Consider the following 17,603-nt stretch of genomic DNA (forward strand, 5'->3'; position numbering starts at 1 on the left):
GGAGGCTAAATAAATTCCGAAGGAAACTACTGATCTGATTAATGATAAGCTGGTGCCGGTAACTGAGAGGCTGGCGCTGCTTACTGAGGAAAGCACCTTTACCGGCGTTACTAATAGATACGCTAGGGACTAGCAGCCCTCAGCTGGTCATTGACTGGTTCACACACTCCCTCTGCTGTCTATTAGCATGGATAGGCTAACGTTAGCCTGGACGGGCTGGTGTTAGCATTGGAGAGGCTTGCCATTAGCGTGCCTAGGCATGCCACTAGCTGGATTTCCTATGCCCTTGATGAACCTTAAGCATGGATAGGCTGGCATTAGCATAGGAGAGGCTAGCCATTAGCATGTCTCGGAGAGTCACTAGTCAGCTAGTGGCCAGCCTAGGCCCGCTAATGGCTAGCCTCTCCGATGCTATTGTCAGCCTATCCATGCTAATGGTCCGTCAAGGGGGTAGGAAATCCAGCTAGTGGCCAGCCTAGGCATGCTAATGGCTAGCCTCTCCAATGCTATTGTCAGCCTATCCATGCTAATGGTCCATCAAGGGGGTAGGAAATCCAGCTAGTGGCCAGCCTAGGGATGCTAATGGCTAGCCTCTCCAATGCTAGTTAGAAACTCTCCACCTGGCTCCTCTCTAAATCACCATTCTCTCATTTTTGGAATAATCCTCAGACCACAAAGCTCCGTGCTTCAGTTTCTTTGGGAGAGCTCAAAGTTCTTCTGAAGTCTTCTGTAACTGCTGTTCTTGAGCTGGATATAATCACGTCTCACACACATTTAAACTTTTTATTTTATTTAACTTTTTTATTCTTTGAAGTCTATTTTAACTTTTAAATGAAAACCATGTCTTGCTTGAGATAAAACTGAACATTATTTTGATTATTATGACTTAAGGTTGTTCTTCGTCTGGTTTTCCCCAAAAAGCTGTGAAGGAACTGCCTCTTATTCAGAATGTGTTGCTGGAGTTTAAACAAGAACCGAGAGAACCAAGCACATCACCCCTGTTCTTAAATCTTGGATCTAAATGTTGCCCACATCACACTGAGCTTCAGACAGGAGGAGTTGGAGTCTTATTTTCATCTCTCCCCGGATTGGATAACAGCAACGTGACATTATCAAGGACTATTCGCTCTGCAAAAATGATGATTTATGTATCTCCAACAATAACACAGGAGGAGCTTCTGCTGTGTGGTGAAGTTGCCATTGTTAAGGGTTAGCTTAAATCAGCCGACACGTCTGCTGTTGATTCTCGAATATTAAAATAACAACCTTTCCTGTTGAGTCAAGAAGAAGAAAGCATCATTTCTATAGCGCCTTTCAAGATAAAAATCACGAGGCGCCTCACAAAAGCAAAAAATGTAAAAATATAAAAAAGCATTTAGAAAATGATTAAAAATATGTTTAAAATTAGCAAAAAAATAGGCAATTGTGATAAAAAAATGTTAAGAAAGAGAGAGCGTGAACAGGAAAGAGGGAAATCAGTGGATCATGAGGAACGTGGAATAGGTGGGGAGAGCAGAATAAAGAGAGAGGGGGTGAATAAGGTCATTAAAAAGCCAGCTTGAACAAGTGAGTCTTCAGCTGCTTTTTAAAGGAGTCCACTGTGTCCACTGATCTCAGGCTCAGGGGGAGAGAGTTCCAGAGTCTGGGGGCCACAGCAGCAAATGCTCTGTCACCTTTGGTCTTTAGCCTGGTGCTGCACAACCAGTAGGCTTTGGTGAGTTTCAAGATTGGTGAGTCCATGAATGCTAATTCACAGTGTGATGTAAATCTACCACAAGTGTGGATCCACCCTCTCCTTATTCTGCTTTCCTCACCTATTCCGCCCTCTTTCCTGTTCACTTTCTCTCTTTCTTTGCATTTTTTAACCACAATTGTCTATTTTTGCTTGTTTTTAAACATTTTTAATCATTTTCTTTTTTACATCAAATGTTTTTGTCTCTCTTTCTTTGCATTTTTAACCACAATTGTCTATTTTTGCTTTTTTAAAACATTTTTAATCATTTTCTTTTTTACATCAAATGTTTTTGTCTCTCTTTCTTTGCATTTTTTAACCACAATTGTCTATTTTTGCTTTTTTAAACATTTTTAATCATTTTCTTTTTTACATCAAATGTTTTTGTCTCTCTTTCTTTGCATTTTTTAACCACAATTGTCTATTTTTGCTTTTTTAAACATTTTTAATCATTTTCTTTTTTACATCAAATGTTTTTGTTTTTGTGAAGCACCTCGTAATTTTTATCTTGAGAGGCGCTTTAGAAAATATCGTTTTCTTTCTTCTTTCATACGCAGATCCTAGACGTTCTCCGTCTAGTTTCTATAAGAAGCTAATGCAGGAGATAGGTGTAGGAGACTATTTTCATGTTCCGCCTGCATGAAAAACTCAGAGTAACTGATTATAAACAGAAAAAAACATTTTAAAATGGCTTTTCAGTCAACCAACCCTTTAAATCTCTATACCAGTAAACTGCAGAATCCATTTCAAAGTGCTCCTGCTCGTTTCTAAATCACTCAATGACATGGGACCAAAATACATGTCGGGTCTCCTTCTGCTACATACACCCAGCACAATGAATAGTCTCTGTATGAAATGTTCTATACAAAAAAAAGCTGCCTTGCTTCACCTATTTAAACCCCTAGCATGAACGGAAGAGGCCGATATGCGAAAAAAAAAATAACACGGATAGCACCTTTTAGCTGCAGATGGTTCCTGTTAAAACACTTCAATTGAGATTTGAACCATCTTCTTCTGGTAGGACCCAAACCTCCACAAAGACTTTACCCTGTACTTTCTCAGACTCCAGAATCATCTCCTGCAGTCTGAGCCCCAACTTCCTCTCAGGAGATGTCCAAACGAACCTTCTTGAGGTCGGCTGTCTTTCTTCAGTTTTTCCCACAAGTATTTTTATGTTTTCACTACCACTACTGCTGCTAGGTTTTCAGTTAATCTAGCCTCCTGTCACTTGGAGTTTCAGGTATCTGAACCAGGATATTAGGTGTGACAGCTGTTTGTGTTTTCTACTGGCTTTCCTAGTGTCAAAATACCTAAAATGTATAAAAGCTGAATTACATCAGATTTGTAAAACAGTTGATTACTTTGTTTGCATGCAGAACATTCAATGTTATATTTTGGCTTAAATATTTAATTTTAAAGGTGGATGAAAAAAGAACGACACCCTGTGGTCGCATTTGGGTACTGCAGTCCACATAAACAATCCGCTCTGGGCAACTGTTGCCATTTATAGCTCACCTCCAGAAGATTCTAGACGAGTGAAGATGATTCATACATAGTAACTTGATCAGTAGATAAATACATTTCACTGTAATATAAAGTTGTTGGTAACTGAAAAAGTAGCTGGAGACATTTTTTGAGCCGACTTATCTGTTTTGAGTTCTCCGTTAGCACTGTTAGCACAACGTTAGCCTCTAGTCTGCTTCACCTGATATTAGAGTAAAACAAAAAAACTTCTGGGCTGCTCTTTTTACTGGCTGCAATTATTTTCACAACATTGCTGCTTTTTGCCAGCCGGTGTTAAAGTTGAAAAAGCTGGTGCAACAGTGTCTGCTAGCGCAGACTTGGGAAACCTGTGGGCTTCAATATGATTGGCTCTGGGACCAGGAAGTATGAAGGCCAGGACAGATTGTAAACATTTCTGTATTTTGGGGGCTTCTGTGTAAACTTTTTCATTTTCTTCTAATTTTTAAACATATTTTCCCCCCATTTTTAATTATGAAGAAAATCCATTTCAAAGTAACCTTATTTCCAACAGGATTAAGACAGTTGAATGTTTTGTGAGTATTTCAATGAAGAATTCTTACGTAGTGTGCCTTTAACTTCTAAATTTGCAATTTAACAGGATTTTTCAATGCTCATAAGAAAAGATTTTTGAAGCATATGTGAGAGAAAGTGTCACGGTGCGCAGGTGAGTTTCCAAAGAAGAAGAAGAGGATCCAAAGAAGAAGAAGAAAATCCAAAGAAGAAGACGAGGATCTGAAAAAGATCCAAAGAAGAAGAGGATCAAAAGAAGAAGAAGATCTGAAGAAGAAGATCCAAAGAAGAGGATCCAAATAAGAAGAGGATCCAAAGAAGAAGAAGAGGATCTGAAAAAGACCCAAAGAAGAAGAGGATCAAAAGAAGAAGAAGATCCAAAGAAGAAGAAGAAGATCCAAAGAAGAAGATGATCCAAAGAAGAAGAGGATCCCAAGAAGAAGAAGAGGATCCAAAGAAGAAGAAGAGGATCCAAAGAAGAAGAAGAAGATCCAAAGAAGAAGAAGAGGATCCAAAGAAGAAAGAAGATCCAAAGAAGAAGAGGATCCAAAGAAGAAGATCCAATGAAGAAGAAGACGACGATCCAAAGAAGAAAAAGAAGATCCAAAGAAGAGGATCCAAAGAAGATACAAAGAAGAAAAGGATCTGAAGAAGAAAAGGGTCCAAAGAAGAAGATCCAAAGAAGAAGAAGAAGATCCAAAGAAGAGGATCCAAAGAAGAAGAAGATCCAAAGAAGCAGAAGAGGATCCAAAGAAGAAGAAGAGGATCCAAAGAAGAAGAAGAAGATCCAAAGAAGAAGAAGAGGATCCAAAGAAGAGGATCCAAAGAAGATCCAAAGAAGAAGAAGAGGATCCAAAGAAGAGGATCCAAAGAAGATCCAAAGAAGAAGAAGAAGATCCAAAGAAGAAGAAGAGGATCCAAAGAAGATCCAAATAAGAAGAGGATCCAAAGAAGAAGAAGAGGATCCAAAGAAGATCCAAATAAGAAGAGGATCCAAACAAGAAGAAGAAGATCCAAAGAAGAGGATCCAAAGAAGAAGAAGAAGATCCAAAGAAGAAGAAGAAGAGGGCCCAAAGAAGATCCAAAGAAGAAGAGGATCCAAAGAAGATCCAAAGAAGAAGAAGAAGATCCGAAAAAGACCCAAAGAAGAAGAGGATCAAAAGAAGAAGAAGATCCAAAGAAGAAGAAGAAGATCCAAAGAAGAGGATCCAAATAAGAAGAAGATCCAAAGAAGAAGAAGAGAATCCAAAGAAGAAGAAGATGATCCGAAGAAGAAGAAGAAGAGGATCAAAAGAAGAGGATCCAAATAAGAATAAGAAGATCCAAAGAAGAAGGAGATGATCTGAAGAAGAAGAAGAAGAAGACGAAGAAGAAGAAGAAGAAGAGGATCCAAATAAGAAGAAGAAGATCCAAAGAAGAGAATCCAAAGAAGAAGAAGATCCAAAGAAGAAGAGGATCACAAGAAGAAGAAGAGGATCCAAAGTAGAAGAAGATCCAAAGAAGAAGAAGATCCAAAGAAGAAGAAGAAGAGGATCCAAAGAAGAAGAGGATCCAAAGAAGAAGAAGAGGATCCAAAGAAGAAAAAGAAGATCCAAAGAAGAAGAGGATCCAAAGAAGAAGAGGCTCAAAAGAAGAAGATCCAAAGAAGAAGAAGAGGATCCAAAGAAGAGGATCCAAAGAAGAAGAAGAAGATCCAAAGAAGAAGAAGAGGATCCAAAGAAGAAGAAGAAGAAGATCCAAAGAAGAAGAAGAAGAAGATCCAAAGAAGAAGAAGAGGATCCAAAGAAGAAGAAGAATATCCAAAGAAGAAGAGGATCCAAAGAAGAAAAAGAAGATCCAAAGTAGAAGAAGAGGATCCAAAGAAGAAAAATAAGATCCAAAGAAGAAGAGGATCCAAAGAAGAAGAGGATCTGAAGAAGAAGAGGGTCCAAAGAAGAAGAGGATCCAAAGAAGAAGAAGAAGAAGATCCAAAGAAGAGGATCCAAAGAAGAAGAAGAAGATCCAAAGAGGAAGAGGATCCAAAGAAGAAGAAGATCCAAAGAAGAAGAAGAAGATCCAAAGAGGAAGAAGATCCAAAGAAGAGGATCCAAAGAAGAAGAGGATCTGAAGAAGAAGAGGGTCCAAAGAAGAAGATCCAAAGAAGAAGAAGAGGATCCAAAGAAGAAGAAGAAGAAGATCCAAAGAAGAAGAAGAAGATCCAAAGAAGAAGAAGAGGATCCAAAGAAGAAGAAGAAGAAGATCCAAAGAGGAAGAGGATTCAAAGAAGAAGAAGATCCAAAGAAGAAGAGGATCTGAAGAAGAAGAGGGTCCAAAGAAGAAGAAGAAGAAGAAGAAGAAGAAGAAGATCCAAAGAAGAAGAAGAAGATCCAAATAAGAAGAAGAGGATCCAAAGAAGAAGAAGAAGATCCAAAGAAGAAGAGGATCCAAAGAAGAAGAAGATCCAAAGAAGAAGAAGAGGATCCAAAGAAGAAGAAGAAGATCCAAAGAAGAAGAAGACGATCCAAAGAAGATGAAGAGGATCCAAAGAAGAAGAAGAGGATCCAAAGAAGAAGATCCAAAGAAGAAGAAGATGATCCAAAGAAGAAGAAGAGGATCCAAAGAAGATCCAAATAAGAAGAGGATCCAAAGAAGAAGAAGAGGATCCAAAGAAGATCCAAAGAAGAAGAAGATGATCCAAAGAAGAAGACGAGGATCCAAAGAAGAAGAAGAAGACAGGAATGTTTAAAGAGGTTTTTAATGATAATCACGCAGGACATGGAAACAATGGACAGACAAGGAACACAGAACTTGGAGGGTTTAAATACACAAGGAGCAGGGATCTAAGGTGAATGGGAGACGAGAGGCAGGTGGGAGCAATTAGGAAAGACAGGATTGAACAGAGTGGGGTGACAGGACAGATTGCGACAGAAAGAGCTTTCTTTTCTCAGAGTGCTGGAACATAACACCAACAAGGATGCAAAAGAGGGGTGTGGTGAATCTTCAAGACCATTAACTTCCATGTGTGGGGTTTTCATGCAACAGGGCTCCTCTCACAGTCTGGGAGAACATCAGAAACCACACACTCCCTGTTCTCAGGTCAGCCACTTTATGATTCACAGCAGCAGCTGGAGGAGTCATCAGCATCCCAACGAGGCCCCTGTGTTTACCACCTCCACTTCAGGAGCACAGCGAGTTAAAACAGAGTTCTGCTGCACAAAACATCACATCTAGGTGCTCGTCCTCCAGGGCTGGAGATGGAAGCGTTCATGTTTCTAACATGTAAAACAGCTGCTGTTGTATTCATTTAATCACTCTGATTTCATTCCCCATTGCACAGCATCATTTTCCTCTCATGTTGATCGTTTCTCCTGATTTCTGTTTTCATATCAGAAACAGGAAAAGGCAGAAGCAACAAGAACAAGAGAAGCAGCTTCAAGAACTCAAGGCAAGTTTCCCACAAATTTGGTGGATTAAATAACTAAATGTAGAAATAAAATGCAATCATAGCACATATACTACAAATATGAATCAATACAACTTTGAAATCAACAAAAACAAGAATATTCTAGGCTGATCCTTGATAAAATATGTATGCAAGTGTATCTAAACAGTGATGTGTTTTCTTCTGCTCATGTCACATTTCCTCCATTTTCTACTGTCCTCATCCTGTTTATCAGGTATCTTCTCATTTTCTCTCCCTTGTTCTACACACAAGTGGCTGTTGTGAATAACTCATTTCAGCCTTAATGAGACCAAAGAAGAAAGAGGATCAGACGAGTGTTTATCTCAGAAAGCCAACAGATCAGCTGCACACATTTGAGTTTATTACACCCGTTTGTGTTCATGCTTTCATGCTACTTCAAGGTTTTTCTAACTTCGCTGTGAAACAATGCTGGTGAGCAGCCGCAGCAGGGGGTTCTGGGTAATGAGGTTGCTGACTTGGCTATAATCAAACCCTCAGCGTTGTAAGCTGGGGATATCTGGGGATAAGCCGGGTCAGCCGGATATCCGACCTCAGGACAGATTCTTAGCTAAACATTACTGCTGGGTCCAAAACATTTGTTATGTTTGAGTTAATAAAGTATTTGAGATGAGATCATCTCAATTTTCTATGGATCTCTTATATCAGGATGCAACATGAGTGATTTAACTTCAAAATAAATCACATTACTAATTTAAATATGGAGTTCTTCCAGGTTCTGTAGAATAACGCATAAGATGCAATATTATGCAATATGTAATATAATTCATCCATCCGCTTATCCAGAGTCGGGTCGCGGGGGCAGTAGCCTAAGGCGAGAGGCCCATACTTCCCTCTCCCCAGCCACTTGGGCCAGCTCCTCTGGGGGAATCCCAAGGCGTTTCCTGGCCAGGTGAGAGACATTGTCCCTCCACCGTGTCCTGGGTCTACCTTTTAGGCCTCCTCCTGGTTGGACGTGCCTGGAAAACCTCACCGGGAAAGAGTCCAGGAGGCATCCTGACCAGATGCCCAAGCCACCTCAACTGGCTCCTCTCGATGTGGAGGAGCAGCGGGTCTACTCCGAGCCCCTCCCGAATGAGAGCCCAGCTACTCTGCGGAGAAATCTCATTTTGGCCGCTTGTACCCGTAATCTCGTTCATTCAGTCACTACCCAAAGCTCATGACCATAGATGAGGGTAGGAACGTAGATCGACCGGTAAATCGAGAGCTTCGCCTTCTGACTGAGATCTCTCTTCACCACGACAGACCGGTACAACGCCTGCATCACTGCAGAAGCAGCACCAATCCACCTATCGATCTCACGCTCCAGTTTTCCCTCACTCGTGAACAAGACCCTGAGATACTTAAACTCCTCCACTTGGGGCAGGACCTCATCCCTGACCCGGACAAGATATTCTACCCTTTTCCAAATCAAAATAATATATTTCAAACAACTGAATAAAAAAAATACATTTATGTGTATATAAATAAAAACAAATTAGAAATACATAAAAAATAAAAGTGAAAAAATAATAATTAAAAAAAAAGTATTTCTGTTTAAACAGTGAGGATTCTACTAGATTCAGTCTGAAACTAGAAGTTCTCCCTTTCTGAATGGATGCATAGGTTTGTGCTGCATTGTGGAGGAACGTTTATGACCTCTGTCCAGCTGGCGTTTAAGCATCCTGCATATGGTCCATTGTCACAGCAGATTATCATCTTCTCAGTGTTGCTCCAATCCCAGTAATGGACTGCAGCTTAATCTGGATTAAACTTTCCAAACGACTTGTCTGACAGCTCCTGGACACACATCCACTCTGAAACGGATACCCTCCAAACAACAACCTTTCTGTGTGAATTAGCCTCTCTGAACAAGGAAGTATTTTCATTCACACACAGAGGCAGTCGCTGTAACGGATGCTTCTAGAGTAACTCGGTGATAGGTGGAAGTTATTGCTCTTCTGGTGCACTTATGTCACTGAGTGGGTAAGAAGCAGGAAGAAAAGCAAAGATTTTGGCTCAGAAATAAACATCCCAAAAGTCCTCACCTGAAGTAGGATCTTGTTTCCATCGTAGTCCTCCGTCTGCCAGCGGACGTCACTGATAGGGCTGCAGGGGTGTGGTAGAAGGGGCACCAGCACTCCAACGTCCCGCACCCGGACCTCCATCACGGCCGACTCCAGCACCATGGGTCTCTGGCCCCTTGGGAGCCTCTTAAATGACAACTGGATTTCCATATCAGGGTTGGAGTAAACCACAAAGAAGCAAAAGTCTTCCTTCTTCTGTGCTACACGGCGCTGAAGCAGCAGCTTATACAGCCGAACCATGTCAACATAATTTTCATGGCGACAGTAAACTGTAAATCGCACAATTTCCTTGCCGCAGCGGACCTGCCGCACGGCCCAGAGAGGTGTCCCTGCAGACAGAGTGAAAAAGTCCTGACTGCAAGGCGTCAGCGGCAGCGTGCAGCGGCCATTGCTGACCTTTTCAGTGTGGTGGTAACACCATGGTGGCCTCTGCAGTGTGCGGTGCAGCATCAGAAGTTGCTCCTCGCCGCCGTACACCTCCTGGAGGAAGAGGATGACTGCCATGGCAGGCTGACCGGTCATAGACTGGCTGCCATTTTGATGCCACTTTGGTCGAGGTCGCTGGGAGGCAGACGCCCGCTCGGACACTCGGAAAAGCTGCAGCTCAGGGTGGACCCACGTCAGGACGGCATCGGTAGCATGCTGCAGTAACTTTCCCTGACCGGGGTCAGTGATGAGGTGGACACTGACGAGGAACGGATCCTGGAGCTCACCCATGGATAACTCGCCTGTAGAAAAGGCCAAAAAAGAAGAATTACTTCAAAGTTTATTTGTTTTTTCCTGAAATATCTGGCGTGGCTGGGGGTGGGATGATTTCCAGCAAAGAGCTAGGCATGGGTTCTGGAAAGACAACGAGGAATCCTGCTTACAGGACCACCTCCATCTTTCTGCTGAGCTGTTTTTACAGCTACTGGAGTTATTTTCCTGTGACAAGTTTTCCACTTTATCCCCATCTTCCCTTCTCCCACAGATGTCTTTCTCTAATCTGTCTCCACTTCACTCATCCAAATCAAACTCCATCTGTTTGGGGGGGGGGTCATGTTTACCTTTCTCCCCCGTCTCCGCCTCCCTCCTCTCTAGCCTCACCCTAACCCATGTGGAGCGCGGACGCTCATTAGAGCCATTAGGAGTCATTACGGAGGCCCAGAGGAATGTTCCAGACCACAGCGAGAGCGACGCATTCAGGTGTAGCCTCTTCCTGATGCCCTGACCTGGAAAAGCTCAGCACCGTGACCCAGGTGCTGGCTTGTTTCCCAGCTGGTTATATTCAGGCCATGTTTCCGTTCTCAAATGTTACGAGCAAACTCCATCTCCTCCTAGCTTCACCTCTGCTCCGATTTTCCGTTTTAGGAATTTATCCGACGGTCTTTATCTCGCTTCTCAGGAGGCTTGTCCCATTTTATGTGAGCTGTTGTGAAAGGACACTCAGTCTTTACTTGTCGCCCCTGCAGCGGAGTGTTTGAGTGTTGCCAGAATCCCTCCATAAAAACAGAGAGGCCGAACAGGGATGGTGTCTGTCTCATGAATCCCACTGGCCTTTACAAAGGAACAGTTCCTGCTCGGCCCAGAGAGGTGACATTTCCAAAATGTTCCGATCGGGTTACTGTGAAAACATCGGCCCACTAGAGCGTTACGCTGGCAACACATGTCAAATATTAAAGGGTTTGATCAAAACATTTGATAAGAATAAATTTACGTACTCAGGCAAAATGAGAGGAAAGAAAACAAATTTTGTGCCATTTGTGTAAAAATGTTTCCCATTGAAAATACCCAGTGTGCTCTGGCGAGGCCAGCTGGCCTTAGAGAGGCAACACTAACATTAGGCACGAACCGCTTTTGAAGTCAAAAATAAAAGAAAGAAAAAATGGAAGCAAACTTAAGACTCCCACTCAAAACATCATATCTGGGTTAGAAAACATGTATGAATCGGGTTCTTTGGAAACATGGAAATCAAATACGACCTCTTTTTATCTGTTTTTAAAAAACTAACATATCTGAATGATTAAAATGTAATTTGTGGTCTCTTTGTCTGCTGAATAGGAATGTGTGACGTACTGTAAATGTCATCATCTGTGGTGTTTTACAAGGGACCTCTTGTTCATTGCTCTCCATACTCTTTTCCCAGCACTCCCTCTCTACTTACACTGAGTGTGTGTGTGTGTGTGTGTGTGTGTGTGTGTGTGTGTGTGTGTGTGTGTGTATCTCATGGATGATTAGAAGAGTCATTACTGGATCACAAGCACAAAAATGTCCTTAAGGCTGTAAGTTTTACAGATACTGAACAAGAATTTACCCTGGTTGTAGCCAAGAGTCACTCATCATCACACATGCTAGGATTAATAATTCACACAAGATACTATGATTTTGTTAGCAATCACACTTAAACAGCAGAGGGTGCAGTAGATATTTTTGTCATATTGGTTGAACTGTTCTTCACATATCGATGGCAACCAATAAATTTAATTTTTTGTCAAAAATGAATACTGTAATCACCTTTGGAATGTATCCTGAAAAAAATAAGTAAATCTCATTCTTAAACAGACATTGTGTAGATTTTACCATTAATTTCTGGAAAAATCCATCAAAAAGTGGTTGAAAATGAATTAAATGATGCCCAGTTGTTGAAAAATATTGGGCTTCGTAACACATAACCATAAAAATCAGTTCTAAAATACATGGGGGCGGGTCTATAAGTCTCCGGATGACGCCATATTAGTTGCCATGCTTCCTTCTACAGGAGCCCATGAGGGCAAAATGCATTTACTGATTTGTAACAAAAGGTAAAAAAAACTTTCGTCATTCTTAAATGTTGTTTTACACATTTACCTCTTCACTTGTTGCCAGTGATGAAAGGGAGTCTGATGCATTTGTTATTTTGCTAAAGTTTGCATTCCCCGGGGCTTTTTGACCCTAATGGGCATCTGTTGGTAAGGTCTTACTCAACACAAAAATCCTGCTTGCTTGCAACGATTTAGGTATCTACTGCCCCCATCGCCAGGAAAAATACACACTGTCACTTTAATTACTGGATCACGATCTATCCATCAAACTGCACTGTGACCATCACTCCCCCCTCTGCACATGACCTTCAACGTGCACAAATCGCGCAAAGCCAGAGCCGAGATGCCGATAGTGGAATGGACAAAATGTTTGTCATTTGCAAATTTCTTTCAAAGGGTTGTTTCACATGTTCCATTTAGAGTCTGGTTCTGTTCTTGCTGCGAAACGTTTAGGTGACGGACTTGTTGTCTGTGAATACAGCCAGTCTTCTGGCAGAGCTGTCAATCAGTTTGTTACCTCTGAGGCACGCGTGTGTGTGTGTGTGTGTGTGTGTGTGTGTGTGTGTGTGTGTGTGTGTGTGTGTGTGTGTGTGTGTGTGTGTGTGTGTGTGTGTGTGTGTGTGTGTGTGTGTGTGTGTGTGTGTGTGTGTGTGGAGGGGGTTTCCTCAGATTGTTAGTGGCACTGAACTGCTGCGATTTTGAAGTAAATAATAAACCAAGAAAGTTAAAACTGTATTGTTTTGTAACACCACACTATATTAGCTAGCTTACCAAGTTGTTATACAGCTATGTAGGTGTGCGCTACATTTGGAATTATGGAGGAACAGGTGAAGAAAACAGGACAACTGAAAACTGAACCCTCTGGATCTAGCATTGGGCGTTCCTGTATTCTGGAGGCCCGCCTTAGTGGGTAGCCTGGAGAAAGATGGTTGGACATTGGATTGTGTTTTTCAGAAAGTAACTTACTCAAACAGCTTTTTCAGGAAAGATTGTCTTTAATAAATTCTTCATTTATTAACATGCTGCCTGATTGATGCAAATACCCACCAGATAACTGAAGTAGGACTTACTCCGTACTGTTTTGGTCAATAAGAAAAGAGAGGCCACATTAATTCGCTGCTGTTTGCCTTTTAGGGTTAAAATATGATTTCAGACTCACAGATGCATCTGGTGCATAATGAAAATACATACCCACTCAAACAAGATGTAGTTAATCACGGTGCACTTAACCAAAAGGTATAATTTATACACCTCAATAGATTAGGCTAATGCTTTCTTCCTGCAATAAAGTTTAATGGGGTGCAGACAAGGGGGAACTAAATTAGTAATTAAGGCACCTCAGATTTATGGAGAGAATGAAGGCAGTTTGGAGGAGTGTGTCTCTAATCTCTTAATCCTCTTGGAGCTGAGGCTGATGTTCTGCCTTGACTGAGTACGTGCAGAGGCATAACTATCATCAACGTGCACCCTGCAGACGAGCCTGTATTCTGTAATTCTCTGAGACTTTTACCTTCGCTTTGTGTTCAAGTGTTAACTGGTAACACATGCTCGCAGGCAGAACCCGCAGATGACGATGTGAGATAACAAAACAATCCTCCCAGCGGCCCCTCCACATATGAGAGTGATTAGAAGGGAAAACTGGCCTTCGTGTGTGTGTGTGTGTGTGTGTGTGTGTGTGTGTGTGTGTGTGTGTACTAATACTTAGATTTATAGTCTGGCTCTCAGTCAAAGCAACTGAAAGGGGACATTTAGGATGGGGCTCCTTTTTTATCATCTGGTATAAAAAGATCATTTTCAGCCTTCATGCATCACTTAGGTCAACTTGTGCAAAAAGTTACAAGTCATAGTCTTTACTGTTTAGTAAAATCCTGCAATAAGCTTTAATGGCTGGCTTTTACTCATTTTTAACATAGCAAACTTTCTTTATATTTATTACTCTGATACAGATTGTGTCAAAACTGCTTTGAAAAGTCTCCGATATTAACTAAGTGACAGAATAACGCGTGTCCATGCCAACAAAAACAAACTGTAATAATAACTGTAAACATATGGATATAAAGATTGTTCTAATTTAAGTGGAAGACAGAGTTCAAACAAGACTAACAACAACAGAGGTGAACAATATCATTTGGAATGTGTTTGAAATACGAATGGCTTTGATCAGCAGAAAACTCAAAAAAACAAAATTACATCTTAACATTTGTAGATACCTTCACGTAACTTCCTGATGGATTACCTGATGAAATAAGAGTTTTATTCCTAAAAGATCGATGAGCTAACAGCTAGTCTAAAAAAGGTTTGTAGGTATTAGTAGACAAATGTTGAAATTACTTCACAAGGAGGACTAATCAAACCCTTAATCCACCAAACACAACATGCTCCAAATTCAAACATGGCTGATGACAATAAAGCTGGCTGACCAAACAGCTCAGGTGAAGCATCACATGTTAAAGTATCATTCCAGAGTTTTCGCCTTTCAGAAATTATGTATGATTTTTCAGAAATCCGTAAAACTGATTATCTTATCATGTAATGTGATATAATGTAAGCAATACATCTTTTATTCTGTTTTGCTAAGCATGCCCCCTGCCCCGTAGAGCTCCGTGCAATAAGAAACTGAGTGCCGACGAGAACTAACCAATAGCATTAGACTACCGCTTACGTGCTTCAAATTTAAGGAATAACCTCGGCTGATGCAGAGTTGATGAACTTTTCACAGGCAAGTAAGTCTTTAAAATATAAATATATGAAAACACAACATGACACGAGAATAATACTCGTACAACAACGTGTTTTAGCTGTTTGTCGGCTACAGAAAAGCATGAATAGAAGAAGAAAAAGAAGAAGAAGAAGAAAATATCATTTCTATAGCGCCTCTTAAGAGAAAAATCACGAGGCGCTTCAAAAAAACAAAAAATGGAAAAATACAAAAAAGAATTTGGAAAATGGTTAAAAATATATTTAAAATGAGCAAAAAATAGACAATTGTGATAAAAAAATGTTAAGAAAGAGAGAGAGTGAGTAGGAAAGGGGGAAATCAGTGGATCCTGAGGAAGGTGGAATAGGTGGGGAGAGCAGAATAAAGAGAGAGTGGTGAAGAAGGTCATACAAAAGCCAGCTTGAACAAGTGAGTCTTCAGCTGCTTTTTAAAGGAGACCACTGAGTCCACTGATCTCAGGCTCAGGGGGAGAGAGTTCCAGAGTCTGGGGGCCACAGCAGCAAATGATCTGTCACCTTTGGTCTTTAGCCTGGTGCTGCACAACCAGTAGGCTTTGATCACTGGACCTCAGGGACCTGCTGGGGGTGTAGGGACTAAGAAGATCACTAATGTAAGATGGTGATTGTCCATGTAAGGCCCTATGGACCAGAACCAGGATCTTGAAATGAACCCTGAAGTTGACTGGCAGCCAGTGAAGCTGGAGGAGAAGCGGGGTGATGTGGGTGTGTTTGGAGGACTTGGTCAGAAGCCGAGCACAGGCATTCTGAACCACCTGTAGATGGTTCAGGGAGGTTCTGCTCAGGCACGTGAAAAGAGAGTTACAGTAGTCTAAGCGTGAGGAGATGAAGGTGTGGATAACTGTCTCAAGTTCAGAGCAGGACAGAATGGGACTCAGCTTAGCAATGTTCCTGAGATGGAAGAAGGAAGAGCGAACAAGAGAACTGACATGAGAATCCAGGGTGAGAGCTGGGTCAAAGATTACGCCAAGATTCCTGAAGGAAGGTTTGGCGTGAGAAGCAAGCTGACCAAGAGAGTCTCTGACTTTGGGAACCAGCTTGTCTGGGGCACAGATGAGGATCTCAGTCTTATCTTCATTCAGCTGTAGAAAGCTCCCAGCCATCCAGGTTTGATAGAGTCTAAGCAGGTGTGTAACAGCTGCAGCTTAGATATCTCATGGGGCTTAAAGGAGATGTACAGTTGGATGTCATCTGCATAAAGATGGTAGGAGATTCATTTGAAGGAGCTCAGGATGTGCTGAAGAGGAAGCAGATAGACGGGGAAGAGCAGAGGCCCCAGCACAGAACCTTGTGGGACACCATGGGTAAGGAAGGTGGTGGAGGACCTAAACTTGGAGACGGCCACAGAAAAGGAGCGCTCAGAAAGATAAGAGGAGAACCACTCCAGAGCAGATCCTGATAGGCCTACCCAGTCTCTCAGCCTCTCCAGTAGCAGGTGATGGTCAACAGTTTCAAAGGCTGCAGTCAGGTCCAGCAGGACCAGAACAGAACAGTCCCCTACATCACTGTGAGTCAGACGGTCATTAGAGACAGGCGTGCAGTTAGGGTGGGGGACGGGGGGGGGATCTGTACCCCCAGATTCAGCTCGACCCTGATCCGTCCCCCGCACTAAGGCCAGAAAGAAAACAAAATCGGAGGTTTAGAGCTTGAAGCTCCTTTTCCCAATTACATTGAATGCAGCATGATGTAAACAAACACCGACTCCAGAGGCACCAAAGTGGTTGCTGCTAGGATGCAGGATGAAGTGAAAAAGACAAGCAACGATTACTGCGTATTTAAAAAAGACCAACTGTCTGTTTATGCATGTTGGTTCTAGTTTCTGTACATTGTTGTCAGTGTTGGGACTTACTCGTTATAAGCGCCAAAGCCTCATTGCTGACTTTAACAAGTCTCATCTACAACTATGATCCCTCATGAAGTTACTACTTTACACCAGAAGATAGTGGAGATGTGGAACCTTCAGGCTGACCAAAATTTGGGAGTTTTTAGAGTTTGAAAATGCCTCCCACCGTGAGGCTCCCAGTCGGGGAGAGGATGAGACGTGCGCTACACGAAGAGCACAAATATGAGATAAAACGTATAACTGCCGGCAGGTCTGGTCTTTGTTGACTGATCACTTTGTCTGGTAATGACTGACTCTGATTATGAAGCAGAATATTGACTCTGATGAAGAAATTCACTCATCCAGCCGGGAAGATTGACGCTGCTGCAGCATCAGACAGCTGGTGCTGCACGAGAGGTGTGTGTAGTTTACAAGCTCCAAACGTTGGGTTTGATGTTTGTTTAACCTTCTCTGAGACGTGATGGATGTAGAAATGATGATAAAACACCACAAATGTGACAGACGAAGCGACAATGTAAAAAAAGCCTTAAAAAAGAGGCAGATGCCGATGCGTTACGTATGGAAGTCAAAGTGTGCCACATAATCATAAAAAAGGATAAAATATAAAACTTAAAAAGAGATTTATATATTTATATATAAATTAAAACTTTCCAAATATAATGAAAATTTCTAAATAACGTAAAAATACGAAGGAACATCTGTTGGCCAGGCTGAAAAGTTTGGGAACTACTGCTCTAAGGTCGGGCATCGATTGGAACCGGTTCTGTTTGTTTGTCCTGGAATCATTCAAAGTTTTTTTATTTCATTCCTAGTTTCGATTCCTAGAATGCCGACCGGAAGAGGAATCCGCGGCCGATCTCCATGTATATAAACGTGATCCGCAAATTGTGATCAATGCTTTTCAGAGCTGATCACACCAGCTGTCTGTGTGCAGCACCGAGTCCCCCCTCCC

The 17,603-nt window shown here is 41.8% G+C and overlaps 1 protein-coding gene across 2 annotated transcripts in view; it reads right to left on the reverse strand.

Annotated features, from left to right (window-relative positions):
- The window catches only part of LOC107389666 (protein FAM124A), a 30,799-nt gene that overhangs the window by 2,181 nt on the left and 11,015 nt on the right, over window positions 1–17,603 (reverse strand). For both annotated transcript variants that reach the window (XM_015965919.3, XM_070544481.1), the window contains one exon: window positions 9,254–10,020. In XM_015965919.3, coding sequence (XP_015821405.1) covers window positions 9,254–10,020 — 767 coding nt within the window. The remainder of the gene's footprint in view (window positions 1–9,253; window positions 10,021–17,603) is intronic.

Source organism: Nothobranchius furzeri, chromosome 14 (genome assembly GCF_043380555.1).
Source record: "Nothobranchius furzeri strain GRZ-AD chromosome 14, NfurGRZ-RIMD1, whole genome shotgun sequence".
Classification (NCBI taxonomy): domain Eukaryota; kingdom Metazoa; phylum Chordata; class Actinopteri; order Cyprinodontiformes; family Nothobranchiidae; genus Nothobranchius; species Nothobranchius furzeri.